Below are 14,623 nucleotides of genomic sequence, written 5' to 3' on the forward strand. Positions count from 1 at the left end.
GGGTGAGCACGGCTCCGGCACCCACGGAGGAGGCATCCACTTCCAGAGAAAAAGGCTTAGTGGGGTCCGGTCTGGAAATTACAGGTACGGTGGCAAAAGCGTCTTTCAAGGACTGGAAGGCTTCTTCTGCTTGAGGAGGCCACGATTTGGGATTAGCACCTTTTTTGGTCAAGGCCACTATGGGAGAGACCAGGGTGGAGAAATGAGGGATGAATTGCCTATAATAGTTGGCGAAACCCAAAAACCTTTGGATGGCACGAAGTCCAGAGGGGCATGGCCAGTCCAGAACTGCGGAGAGCTTAGCCGAGTCCATCTGTAAACCTTGGGCGGAAATTATGTACCCCAAAAAGTGCAGACTGGGCCGCTCCAACAGGCACTTCCCGATTTTTGCGTAGAGGCGGTTTCTTCGAAGACGTGAAAGGACTTGGCATACATGTTCCCGGTGTTGCTCAAGGTTTGAGGAGAAAATGAGAATGTCATCAAGGTAAACGACCACGCAGGTGTAAAGCAGATCTCTGAAAATGTCTGACAAATTCTCGAAACACGGCAGGCGCGTTGCAGAGGCCAAAGGGCATCACCAGGTATTCAAAATGGCCATCCCGTGTGTTAAATGCGGTCTTCCACTCGTCCCCCTCTCTAATTCGGATCAAGTTGTAAGCTCCACGGAGATCCAGCTTGGTAAAAATTCTGGCCCCACGCAGATGGTCAAAGAGCTCAGAGATCAAGGGGAGAGGGTAACGGTTCTTAACTGTGATCTTGTTAAGACCTCTATAATCTATGCATGGGCGGAGGGAGCCGTCCATTTTAGTAGCAAAGAAAAAAACCGGCTCCAGCTAGAGAAGAGGACTTCCTTATTGAACCCCTCTGCAGGTTTTCTCGGATGTACTCCGACATGGCAAGAGTATCTGGTGGAGAGAGTGGATAGATACGACCCCGAGGAGGAGTAGTCCCTGGCATCAGATCGATCGGACAATCATAGGGTCTATGAGGTGGAAGAACTTCAGCTTGCTTCTTACAAAAGACGTCAGCAAAACTGTGGTAGGGTACTGGAAGGCCTAGTGGCGGAGAAGCAACAGGGTCTTGCTTGACGGATACAGTTTTGAGATGCGGCCGAAGCAAGAGGACCCCCAACTCTGGATTTCTCCGGTGGTACAATCCCGGACAGGACAATGGCGCTGAAGCCAGGGCAAACCAAGGAGGAGTTCAGAGGAGCAAAAGGGTAGGACAAAGAACTCCAAACTTTTAGTATGCAGAAAGCCAATGTCCATCTGTAGAGGTGGAGTGCGGTACTGGACAGTAGTAGTAAGTCTCTTTCCATTGACTGTAGAGATGAAGAAAGGCTTGGACAAACGGACCACAGGAATTTGATGCTTGTCTATCAAGGAGGCATGGATGAAATTGCCGGCAGATCCAGAATCCAAGAAGGCTGTGGCAGTGAAGGAAGACTTGGCAGGCACGGAAAGCTGCACAGATACCGTCAGGCATGGAGAGGAAGAATCCACACCTAGCAACGACTCTACTACGTTTACTAGGTGCGTGCGTTTCCCAGAACGTGGAGGACGGAGAGGACAGTCTCTGAGGAAATGCTCGGTACTAGCGCAGTACAGAAATTTTCGAGTCTGCAACGACTCCGTTCTTGTGAGGTCAGACGAGACCGGTCCACTTGCATGGCTTCCACGGCGGGAGGACCAGAGAAGAGGTGCAGTGGACGCTGAAAAACCGGAGACAAGCGAGGATAGAGTCCTGTACAAGCCTTCTCTCTTTCTTGAAGGAGTTCCTCTTGTCTCTCTGAGAAACGCTTGTCAATCCTTGTGGCCAGGAGAATGAGGTCACCAAGGTTAGCAGGTATCTCACGTGCAGCTAGAATGTCCTTAATCTCACTGCTTAGTCCCTTCTTGAATGTAGCACATAGGGCTTCATTGTTCCAATTCAACTCTGAGGCGAGAGTACGGAATTGGATAGCGTAATCACCCACAGAACCGCCTCCTTGGGTCAAATTTAGCAAAGCTGTCTCTGCAGAGGATATACGGGCGGGTTCCTTGAATACACTCCGAAACTCCCGACAGAAACGCTGGACGTAGGTTGTGGCAGGATCAGAGCGGTCCCATAATGGTGTAGCCCAGGCCAGGGCCTTCCCGGTGAGCAGATAGAGTATGAATGCCACCTTAGCACGCTCAGAAGGAAATAAGTCGGCCGACATCTCGAGGTGCAGAGAACACTGGGTAAGGAAACCACGGCACTGTTTCGGATCTCCAGCATACTTCTCAGGCAGGGACAGGAGTACTCTGGAAACAGTTGCTGGCAGAGGAGCAGGAACAGGCGGTGGAGTAGGCTGCTGCTGGGTAGAGATGATCTGCTGCAACATGGCGGACATCTGCTGGAGCGGGGATAAGGATAGGGGATAAGATGCCTGATCGCAGGGGTCCCGCTGCTGGGGACCCCCGTGATCTTGCACGCCACACCCAGTTTATAATCAGTCCCCGGAGCATGTTCGCTCCGGGTCTGATTACCGGCGACCACGGGGCCGGCAGCATGTGACGTCACGCCTCAGCCCCTGTGTGACATCATGCTCCGCCCCTCAATGCAAGCTTATGGGAGGGGGCGTGACAGCTGTCACGCCCCCTCCCATAGGCTTGCATTAAGGTGGGCGGAGCATAACGTCACACAGGGCGGGGCCTTGACGTCACAACACTCCGGCCCCGTGATTGACAGAAATCAGACACGGAGCGAACACGCTCCAGGGACTGATTATAAACGGGGTGCAGCATACTAGATCACTGGGGTCCCCAGCAGTGGGACCCCCGTGATCAGGCATCTTATCCCCTATCCTTTGGATAGGGGATAAGATATCTAAGCGCCGGAGTGCCCCCTTTAACTTTCTGGTACCAGTTGAAAAGTTTTCCACTGGAGTACCCCTTTACGTGAATGGAGCAAAGTTGTAATACCTTACCACACATAATCTCAGGACAGGTGTGGTGCTGTATCTGGAAGGAATCGGCTCCGTTTTTTTATTCCCTTGATAACAATGGTCAGGTTCCTACTGAAAATTGGCCAGGGGTCGAGTCTTGGAAAAAAAAAAGTGAGGGAACTTATCCAATATTTCCACTTAAGGGCTGGTCCTGCAGGAGGACTCCTAATGGGAATGGTGTTCCTGCAGGAAAAAAAACTCAGTTCCTGAAGGACTTGAGCCCTGGATTGAGCTAAATTACCTTGAAAGAGATAAACACTTTGCTAATTCTGGACCTGACCACTAGAGGGCAGTAACTGTTCCTACAAGATAATAGTAAATCAGCGGCTACTAACACGTGCCCCCTCGCCACTGCAAACATTCATTTGATACCAGGGCAAACATTCCATTGGTCCCTTCCTACTTCAATCATATCAAAAGACCCGCCCACTACCCCGAGCACTCTTCTAATTGGCCATCTTTCCTGAGAGGATTTTTTTTTACCTGAGGAAACAAGTAGCCGTTGGTACGCTAATTGGCGCGTTCGTATAGGCCACGCCCCTTAGCACTGTGATTGGATGATTCAATCTCCAGCTGGCCGCGGATTGGTTGAGGCTTTTCGGCGGGTTAAAGTTGGTTCAGTAACGGCCAAATCTCAGTACCGGGCGGGGAAGCGACAGGTCCAGTGCCGGAATTGCTTAGCGGTCGTCGGTTTTGTGTAACGCGTCAAGATGGAGACCGAACCCCTTCATGTGAGTATCTCCTCACTAGTGTGAGTGGGAATTAGTGACGCTTCTGTCAACTTCCGGCCGCTAGTTACGACGCTGTGGAACTACAAGTCCCAGCGGATTCACTCCGCCTCAGCAGGTGGCTGTGGGACGCAATACGTGCACAGTGCAGACATGTGTTTGTTGTAGTACTACACCCCCCCAACATGTTCATTTATGGGCAGTGGGGCTACTACAACTCCCAGCATGTTTTCTCTTAGACATGAAGTTGCTTATAACCAGGTAGTTGGGGGTACTACAGATCCTATCATGTTTATTACAAGATGTAAATAGTCGGGGTGGTACTACAGCTCCCAGCATAACTTTGCATACAAGCTGCCAGTGGGTGGTACTACAACTCCCAGCATGTTCTGCCCTTGACTTGAGATTGAATATGAAGTTAGTTTTGGTGCAGCAGCTCCCTCTATATTTTATGCATGTGACTGTATATAACAGTAGTTCCCAACCTGGGTGCCTCCAGCTGTTGCAAAACTACAACTCCCAGCATGCCCAGACATCCAAAGGCTGTCTGGGCATGCTGGGAGTTGTAGTTTAGCAACAGCTGGATGCACCCTGGTTGGGAAACACTGATATATACCAGTGGTCTCTAACCAGTGGACCTGCCAGATGATGCAAAACTACAACTCCCAGCATGCTGGGAGTTGTAGTTTTCTCTGTCACTGAACAAACACAATTGGCTAACAGGCAATTGCGTAAACTGGATCCTATCATAACCTATCTACACCAAAAAAAGAGATACCAGTATACTGATTGAATACGAACATAGTGAGTAAACTTTATTAAAGTGCATTATAAAATCATACATAAAATACAGGGCACTATACAGATGAAAGCTACAGAAAAAAGGTAGTGATACTGAATCCACAATGGTAAACAATACGGACAGCAGGGATACAGTACACAGATATCAAATTGCAATTGTTGCATTGTTGCAATTTGATATCTGTGTACTGTATCCCTGCTGTCCTTATTGTTTACCATTGTGAATTCAGTATCACTACCTTTTTTCTGTAGCTTTCATCTGTATAGTGCCCTGTATTTTATGTATGATTTTATAATGCACTTTAATAAAGTTTACTCACTATTTTCGTAATCAATCAGTATACTGGTATCTCTTTTTTTGGTGTAGTTGAGTTGTAGTTTTGCAACATCTGGAGGTCTGCAGGTTGAAGACCACTGGTATATAAGTCAGGGTGGTACTACAGCTTCCAGCGTAACATTGCATACAAGCTGCCAGTGGGTGGCACTACTACTCCCAGCATGTTCTGCCCTTGGCTTGAGATTGAATATGAAGTTAGTTTTGGTGCTGCAGCTCCCTATATATATATTTTATGCATGTGACTGTATATAAAAGTAGTTCCCAACCAGGGTGCCTCCAGCTGTTGCAAAACTATAACTCCCAGCATGCCCAGACAGCCAAGGACTGTCTGGGCATGCTGGGAGGTCTAGTTTTGCAACAGCTGGTGGCACTCTGGTTGGGAAACAATGGTATATAAAAGTCGGGGTGGTACTACAGCTTCCAGCGTAACTTTGCACACAAGCTGCCAGTGGGTGGTACAACTCCCAGCATGTTCTGTCCTTGTATATATCTGTATATATCTTTTATGCCTGAGACTGTGTATGAGATAGTAGGGGTGGTACTACAGCTCTCAGCATAAAGTTACTTATATGTCAACAACAAACATAGGATAGGTAATTTAACCCTTACTCACCCCCATTTGCCAGGGGCGGGGTTTTTGTTTAAAGTCCCATACAAGTCTATGGGAAATATGTGACTGCATAACTTCTAAATGGCTTGAGATATTTCGATAATCAATCACGTTTCTTATATGTCCACTTAAAATATTGGATAGTTAATTTAACCCTTAACTCCCCCATTTGTGAGGGTCGCGGTTTTTGTTTAAAGTCCCATGCAAATCAATGGGAAATGTGTTCCCACAACTTCCATACGGCTGGAGATATTTCAATAATACCTGGTGCACATATTACTTATGTGAAATAAAATATGATAGTTAAATTAACCCTTACCTACACCTTTATATAAAAGATGGGTTTATGTTTCAAGTCCCATGCAAGTATATAGGACTTCCAGTACCTTACTCCACAAACTCAGTTCTGCATCTCCTGGTGAATGTGTCAGTCAGACTTCCAAACCACACCCCATCTCACAGACACATTTTAAGCCCCACCCTATTATCTACCCTTTTTGTGTATTGGTCTGGCTTGCAAATCACCCCAGTCCCCATTGCCCAGTCCCACAAAGCCACGTCCCCTTCTGTTTTCAGCTTACAATATCTTCATCACAAATCAGTCCCACCTGAGGTTGGGATAGGACAACAATATATGAGGACGGGATATGAAGTGAAAAGCTTCCTCCTTTGTTGATTTTCCTCACCAACAAGGATTAGGAAGGAAAAACAGGGCAACGCCGTGTTCTCAGCTAGTTATGAATAAAGTTTCACTTGTTTGATTGAAAGTTCAATAAAAAAAACTGGTCCAATGGAACTGCATGCACATACGGTTCTGTACAGTTCCCATTGACTCCCATGTTTAAAAAAAAAAAAAGTATACAATTCAATACGGTTTTTCCGAGACAGCACCAATCACCCTTTACCAGTAGTAAATTGTGTGATTGGTCGGCCGTGAAGGGCCGACCAATCACAGGGCTTTCCGGGCGGGGGATGTACTTCCCGTGACGATTGGAGGCGGCAGGTCCTGAGGAGGGCAGCATCCAAGCAGCAGGAAATGAGGCCTGTGTGCCTCCTGCTGTTGCATTAGTACAACTCCCAGCATGCACGGACAGCAAAAGGGCATGCTGGGAGTTGTAGTAGGGTGCCACCAGCTGTTGCATAGCTACAACTCCCAGCATGCCCTTCGGCAGTCAGTGCATGCTGGAAGTTGTAGTTATGCAACAGAAGGATGCACACTACTCCAATCCCAGTATGCCCTTTGGCTGGCCATGCGTGCTGGGAGTTGTAATTGTGCAACAGCTGGAGGCACAATGGTGTGAAAACACTGAGCTAGTCTGTTACCTAACTGTGTTTGCCAACAAGTGTGCCTCCAGCTGTTGCAAAACTCCCAGCATTGCTGGACAGCCACTGACTGTCCAGGCATGCTGGGAGTTTTACAACAGCTGGAGGTACCCTGTTTGGGAAACACTTCAGCAGGGTATTTTTGGGGGAGTAGGGTCTGCCCCAATGCAAAGCCTCAAATGCGCATGGCGCTCTCTCACTCTGGAGCCCTGTCGTATTTCAAGGCAACAGTTTAGTGTCAAAATATGGGGTATTACCAAATTCAGGAGAATTTGTTACAAACTTTTGGGGGCTTTTTCTCCTTTAACAACTCATGAAAAGGTAAAGTTGGGGTCTACACCAGCATGACACTAACATGCTGATGTTGCCCCGTACTTTGGTGTTGCCCCATACTTTTCATTGTCTTTTCAGTATGGAAATACCCCATATGTGGATGTAAAGTGCTCTGCGTGCACACAAAAGGGCTCAGGAGTGAGAGTGCACCATGTACATTTGAGGCCAAAATTGGTGGTTTGCACAGGGGTGGCAGGTTGCAGCGGTTCTGACATAAACACAGAAAAGTTACCCCATTTTGGAAACTACACCCCTTAAGCAACATAATAGACTACTTTTGTTGAAGTTGGACGTGAAAAATTTGATGTTTGTCACTAAAATGCTGGTGTTACCCAAATTTTTCATTTTCACAAGGGGTAATAGGAAAAAAGCCTCCCAAAATGTGCAACGCCAATTCTTCTGAGTAAGGGAATACCTCATATGTAAATATAAAGTGCTTTGCGGGCGAGCTACAGGGCTCAGAAGAGAAGTAGCAAAAGTTTTTTTTTTTTTGGGGAGAGAATTTTGCTGGAATTGAAGGCCATGTGTGTTCTGACAAAGCCCCCATGCCACCAAGAAATGATACAAGTTTAGACAAAAATTTACCACTAACATAAAGTAGAATGTCACAAAAAAAAACTGTCTCTAAATCAAATTCGTAAGTAAAAGCATCCCAGAATTATTAATGTGTAAAGTGACATTGGTCAGATTTGCAAAAAAAATGCTCTGGTCCTTAATCCACAACAATGGACGTAAATGTATGTCATGATGCCGTGGTACTTAATGCACTATGACGTACGGTTACGCTCCGCCGTGACTGCGAGCACCGGACTGGTGCTCTCTATCAGCAGCCAGGGACCCGCCAGTAATGGCAGACATCCGCGATCGCGCGGATGTCATCCATTAACCTCTCAGATGCCGTGATCAATACAGATCGCTGCAGTGCGGTACTTTAAATGGAAGATCGGGTTGCCTGCAGTGCTGCTGCAGGGATCCTATCACCCATAATGGACGGGGGTCCCTTCACCTGCCTCCATCCATCTCCAGGAGTCTTCTGCTCTTGTCTGAGATCGAGCAGGCCACTAAATCATAGACTACCAAAAAGGCAGCCCCAAAAAAAACCTTTTTTTCCATATATCAAAAAAGTGAGATTAAAAGTGCAATCTTTATTGTATTAGGTTCGCACTTAGTAGTGTTTTAAAATGTAGAGTGCCATGTCGTCCTACTTCTTGAAATAGACCATCCAGTCTGATGAATTGAATACACACTGAAGCGAAGACGAGGTGCCTGCAGAACACCTACATTCAACGCTATTATAGGACAATGGAGCTCATAGTTAAAAGCTTAACATGGCCCCCCTCGACATGTTTCACTGCCTCAGCAGCGTTATCAAGAGGTAGATGGGCACTAAGTTAAAAAACGCCATGCAGGGGTTTTTAATACCTCCCATCATGATGTCACAGGATGTCAGGGATCACACATTATCAATTCTCCACTAATGCCTCTCCTGCATTGAGGATTGGCACTCAGATCAACCAATCCACGTCTCTGCATTTAATCAGCCAATCTCCTGTTTTAGTTCCCTGCGCCCAATCACAGGTAGGTAACCCTGACTGGCATGTGTATCGGCGAATCCCTGTAGGATCGGTTGCCGATGACGTCCTGCGCTAAGTTCACATGCGTGAAGTAATAGAACGGTGGAGCCGGAGTCCGCCTCATCTGCGCGTGCTCCGTTCTCCGACGTCTTTGGTAAACTTCCGATTGCGCACCTCAACCTGCGCTAAAACTTAGAAATCCTTCGTATGCGCCGGGAGAGATGCGCGAAAACATAGACAAATTAGTGAGGACTCATGTCAATTGAAGTCAAGAGCCACTATTCCGACCCTGTGGGGGAAACGTGGCTGAGGTCTACTATTATTGGTTCCTATCCATGTGGAAATTGTTCTGTCAGTCCCCAAAACAAAGGATTTTATTAATCCTATTGATGGACGAAGATATGTGATTAGGGAATTCATCAATTGTCAAACTACCGGTATTGTCTATATAGCACAATGTGGATGTCCTATGATTTACGTAGGAAAAACTATCTAGCAGTTCAGAAGAAGGATTTCCCAGCATATAAGCACGATACAGACTAGAGCAGATACACCTCTAGCAAGACATTTTTGGTCTCAACATGGGGGAGATTGGTCCTGTTTGAGATTTTTTGGCTTGGCCAGACCACGCTTGGGACCAAGACGTGGTAATCTCGATAAGAAGCTTCTACAGGAAGAAGCGAAGTGGATTTATAGACTGAAATCTGTCTCCTTTGGGCTTGAATGAAGGGTTTACTTTCAGCCCATTTATTTAATTAAGTATACCTGCCTTGAAATATTCTTCATATGTTTCATATCCTTTACAATTTGAAATTATGGTACTTTATGTATCAATCACATTAGTGTCGTACTTAAGCCTTATATGGGTGTCACAGAGATTAAGGGCAGTTCAGGACACACAATTCTAATTATCAATCTCTCCTCTCCTAGCCTTTATGATTAGTTTGATGACTTATTTTCTAAACATTGACTCAGTCTTATTGTGTTTTTCCTCCTTCCCTTCCCCTTCTTTCTCCTTCCCCTTTCCCCCACTCCCCTACTTTCACTCCCCCCCTTTTTTCTTTTCCCCTGTCCCCCTTCCAGTTTGGGCCATTAGATTCCCATTGGTATGAATTTATTTTCATCCATATAGATGAGATAAGGAAAAGTCTTTCTATTTCATTCCTCAAATAAATAAATAATTAATTTTTTCATTATTTTCTTTAATGTTTCAAGTAGATTCATAAGAATGAGACTACAATTGATATTTTCTCTTTTATTTTTATTATGCACAACCATATATACACTATAATATAGCTCAATGCAATTGAGTCTGTAGAATTACCTTACATACTAAGTCCTTACCATTCAATTGACATGAGTCCTCACTAATTTGTCTATGTTTTCGCGCATCTCTCCCGGCGCATACAAAGGATTTCTAAGTTTTAGCGCAGGTTGAGGTGCGCAATCGGAAGTTTACCAAAGACGTCGGAGAACGGAGCACGCGCAGATGAGGCGGACTCCGGCTCCACCGTTCTATTACTTCGCGCATGTGAACTTAGCGCAGCACGTCATCGGCAACCGATCCTACAGGGATTCGCCGATACACATGCCAGTCAGGGTTACCTACCTGTGATTGGGCGCAGGGAACTAAAACAGGAGATTGGCTGATTAAATGCAGAGACGTCGATTGGTTGATCTGAGTGCCAATCCTCAATGCAGGAGAGGAATTAGTGGAGAATTGATAATGTGTGATCCCTGACATCCTGTGACATCATGATGGGAGGTATTAAAAACCCCTGCATGGCGTTTTTTAACTTAGTGCCCATCTACCTCTTGATAACACTGCTGAGGCAGTGAAACATGTCGAGGGGGGCCATGTTAAGCTTTTAACTTTGAGCTCCATTGTCCTATAATAGCGTTGAATGTAGGTGTTCTGCAGGCACCTCGTCTTCGCTTCAGTGTGTATTCAATTCATCAGACTGGATGGTCTATTTATATATATATATATATATATATATATATATATATATATATATATATATATATAATTTCAAGAAGTAGGACGACATGGCACTCTACATTTTAAAACACTACTAAGTGCGAACCTAATACAATAAAGATTGCACATTTAATCTCACTTTTTTGATATATGGAAAAAAAGTTTTTTTTTTTGGGCTGCCTTTTTGGTAGTCTATGATTTAGTGGTCAAATTCCACCCTCCATATAATGGTCTCAACTAGATATGTTCGATCGAGCAGACCAGAGCAGATGATTACCGATAACAATGATCAGTGCAGTGTCCTATGCATAGCACTGAACAGTATTAGCAATCAAAGCATTGCTATAAATAGTCCCCTATGGGGACTATTAAAGTTTTAAAAAAAAATATTAAAAAAGTAAAAGAAATGTGAAATAATGTGAAAAATCCCCATCCCCAATAAAAATGTAAATTACCTGTTTTTCCCATTTTCAGGGGTGTGGAAATTTTATTAAAAAAAACTACTTGTCCACGGGACTAAAATGGAGCAAAATCTACTTGTCCCTCATGACGATCCACATGTCCGGGCCAATTTTCGCTTTTACGCTCTCATTTTTTCCTCCTTGCCCTATAATAGTCATAACTACCTACTATAAGGATATCTTTTAATTTTTCAATAACATATTCTCCGAACCAAAAAAAAAATAAAAAAAAAAAAATATATCAAGGGAAGTGAAATTGAAATAGTAAAAGATAATTTAGCAGATTTGGTGGTTTTCTTTTTTGCGCCATTTACCTTGTGGTTGAGGTAACATGTTAGTTTTATACTTTAGGCGCCTTATTACAGCAATACCAGATTTGTATAGTTTACGTCATGTTTTACTAATTCTGAACTTTTTCAAATTTTTTTAATTGCCATTTTTTAACCTCTGTAGCTTTATTTTTTTTCTGCATACCAGGCTGTATGAGGGCTCATTTTTTGCGCCATAAATCTGTTTTTTTTATCGGTACCATTTTGGTATTGATCTGACTTTTTAATAGCTTTTAAACTTTTTTTTTTTTCTGGGATATAATAAAAATTGCAATTCTGTGGCTTGATATTTTTTTTACATTTACCGTACAGGATACATAATGTTATATTTTAATAGGTTGTACAATTACGCATGAAGCGATACCAAATATGTTTATTTTTATTATGTTTACATGTTTTTATATAGGAAAAGGGGGTGATTTGAACTTTTAACATGGAAAGGGTTAATGCAGCGGTCTTCAAACTGTGGCCCTCCAGATGTTGCAAAACTACAACTCCCAGCATGCCCGGACAGCCACCAGCTGTCCTGGCATGCTGGGAATTGTAGTTTTGTAACATCTGGAGGGCCACAGTTTGGAGACCACTGGGTTAATGTGTGTCTTTCAAACTTATATTAAAACTTATTTTTTTTTTTTTTTTTTTACATTATGAGGAATCATTAGATTCCTCAGACAGATGAATAGATTCTATTGAACTCTATTAATCTGTGTGCTCTGTGATCTATTGATAGAGCCTAGTCCAGCCAGGCTCTATCAATGATAGAGCCGGGACAGGAGGAAGCAGTGGTAAGCCCTCCGGCTACCTCTATGGTGGATATCCTCCCGCGATAGCGCTGCGGGGGGGGGGGGGGGGGGGGCGATCCACCCCACAAGGGAGCATTCACATGTCCCTTTTAGACGCCGCTGTCCGGGCATGCTGGGAGTAGTAGTTTCACAACAGCTGGAGGCACCCTGCTAGAAAAACACTGAGCTAAGGCCGCAGGGAGAAAAATAAAATAAAAACCTTCTGCTCACCTAGTCCCGGTCCCTGCAGATTCGTCTCCATGCGCTCCGGAGTTTCCTCTCTTAATACAGTAGGACCTTTCCCTTTTCAGCCAATCACTGGCCGCAGTGGTGTCACGTGTCAAGCCAGTGATTGGCTGATGGGGAAAGGTCTTGTACTGCAGCAATACACTAGGTTTCCCGGGTCCTGCGGAAGATTTTAAATCTGCCCGGAAAACCCAGTGTATTGCTGCAGTACAAGAATAGAAGAATGTGACAGAAGGGGAGAGGGGGGGGGGGGGGATGTGACAGAAGGGGAGAGGGGGGGGGGATGTGACAGAAGGGGAGAGGGGGGGGGGATGTGACAGAAGGGGAGAGGGGGGGGGGATGTGACAGAAGGGGAGAGGGGGGGGGGATGTGACAGAAGGGGAGAGGGGGGGGGGGGATGTGACAGAAGGGGAGAGGGGGGGGGGATGTGACAGGAAGGGGAGAGGGGGGGGGGGATGTGACAGGAAGGGGAGGGGGGGGGGATGTGACAGGAGGGGGAGGGGGGGGGGATGTGACAGGAGGGAGAGGGGGGGGATGTGACAGGAGGGAGAGGGGGGGGGATGTGACAGGAGGGAGAGGGGGGGGGATGTGACAGGAGGGAGAGGGGGGGGGATGTGACAGGAGGGAGAGGGGGGGGGGATGTGACAGGAGGGAGAGGGGGGGGGATGTGACAGGAGGGAGAGGGGGGGGGGGATGTGACAGGAGGGAGAGGGGGGGGGGGATGTGACAGGAGGGAGAGGGGGGGGGATGTGACAGGAGGGAGAGGGGGGGGGATGTGACAGGAGGGAGAGGGGGGGGGATGTGACAGGAGGGAGAGGGGGGGGGATGTGACAGGAGGGAGAGGGGGGGGATGTGACAGGAGGGAGAGGGGGGGGATGTGACAGGAGGGAGAGGGGGGGGGATGTGACAGGAGGGAGAGGGGGGGGATGTGACAGGAGGGAGAGGGGGGGGATGTGACAGGAGGGAGAGGGGGGGGGATGTGACAGGAGGGAGAGGGGGGGGGATGTGACAGGAGGGAGAGGGGGGGGGATGTGACAGGAGGGAGAGGGGGGGGGATGTGACAGGAGGGAGAGGGGGGGGATGTGACAGGAGGGAGAGGGGGGGGATGTGACAGGAGGGAGAGGGGGGGGATGTGACAGGAGGGAGAGGGGGGGGGATGTGACAGGAGGGAGAGGGGGGGGGATGTGACAGGAGGGAGAGGGGGGGGGATGTGACAGGAGGGAGAGGGGGGGGGATGTGACAGGAGGGAGAGGGGGGGGATGTGACAGGAGGGAGAGGGGGGGGGAGAGGAATGTGACAGGAGGGAGAGGGGGGGGGAGAGGAATGTGACAGGAGGGAGAGGAATGTGACAGGAGGGAGAGGGGGGGGGGAGAGGAATGTGACAGGAGGGAGAGGGGGGGGAGAGGAATGTGACAGGAGGGAGAGGGGGGGGGAGAGGAATGTGACAGGAGGGAGAGGGGGGGGGAGAGGAATGTGACAGGAGGGAGAGGGGGGGGGAGAGGAATGTGACAGGAGGGAGAGGGGGGGGGGAGAGGAATGTGACAGGAGGGAGAGGGGGGGGGGAGAGGAATGTGACAGGAGGGAGAGGGGGGGGGGGAGAGGAATGTGACAGGAGGGAGAGGGGGGGGGGAGAGGAATGTGACAGGAGGGAGAGGGGGGGAGAGGAATGTGACAGGAGGGAGAGGGGGGGAGAGGAATGTGACAGGAGGGAGAGGGGGGGAGAGGAATGTGACAGGAGGGAGAGGGGGGGGGGGAGAGGAATGTGACAGGAGGGAGAGGGGGGGGAGAGGAATGTGACAGGAGGGAGAGGGGGGGGAGAGGAATGTGACAGGAGGGAGAGGGGGGGGAGAGGAATGTGACAGGAGGGAGAGGGGGGGGGAGAGGAATGTGACAGGAGGGAGAGGGGGGGGGGAGAGGAATGTGACAGGAGGGAGAGGGGGGGGGGAGAGGAATGTGACAGGAGGGGGAGGGGGGGGGAGAGGAATGTGACAGGAGGGGGAGGGGGGGGGAGAGGAATGTGACAGGAGGGAGAGGGGGGGGGGAGAGGAATGTGACAGGAGGGAGAGGGGGGGAGGAATGTGACAGGAGGGAGAGGGGGGGGGAATGGGGCGGGGGTGTGACAAGGGGGGAATGTGACGGTGGAGATGTGA

The 14,623-nt window shown here is 47.8% G+C and overlaps 1 protein-coding gene across 1 annotated transcript in view; it reads left to right on the forward strand.

The window, feature by feature from the left end:
* Window positions 1-3,541: 3,541 nt before the first annotated feature.
* The window catches only part of TOP2A (DNA topoisomerase II alpha), a 78,856-nt gene continuing 67,774 nt past the window's right edge, over window positions 3,542-14,623 (forward strand). Inside the window, exon 1 of the mRNA XM_056547505.1 lies at window positions 3,542-3,699. Coding sequence (XP_056403480.1) covers window positions 3,679-3,699 — 21 coding nt within the window. The 5' untranslated portion in view covers window positions 3,542-3,678. The remainder of the gene's footprint in view (window positions 3,700-14,623) is intronic.

This window comes from Hyla sarda, chromosome 12 (assembly GCF_029499605.1).
Source record: "Hyla sarda isolate aHylSar1 chromosome 12, aHylSar1.hap1, whole genome shotgun sequence".
NCBI lineage: Eukaryota > Metazoa > Chordata > Amphibia > Anura > Hylidae > Hyla > Hyla sarda.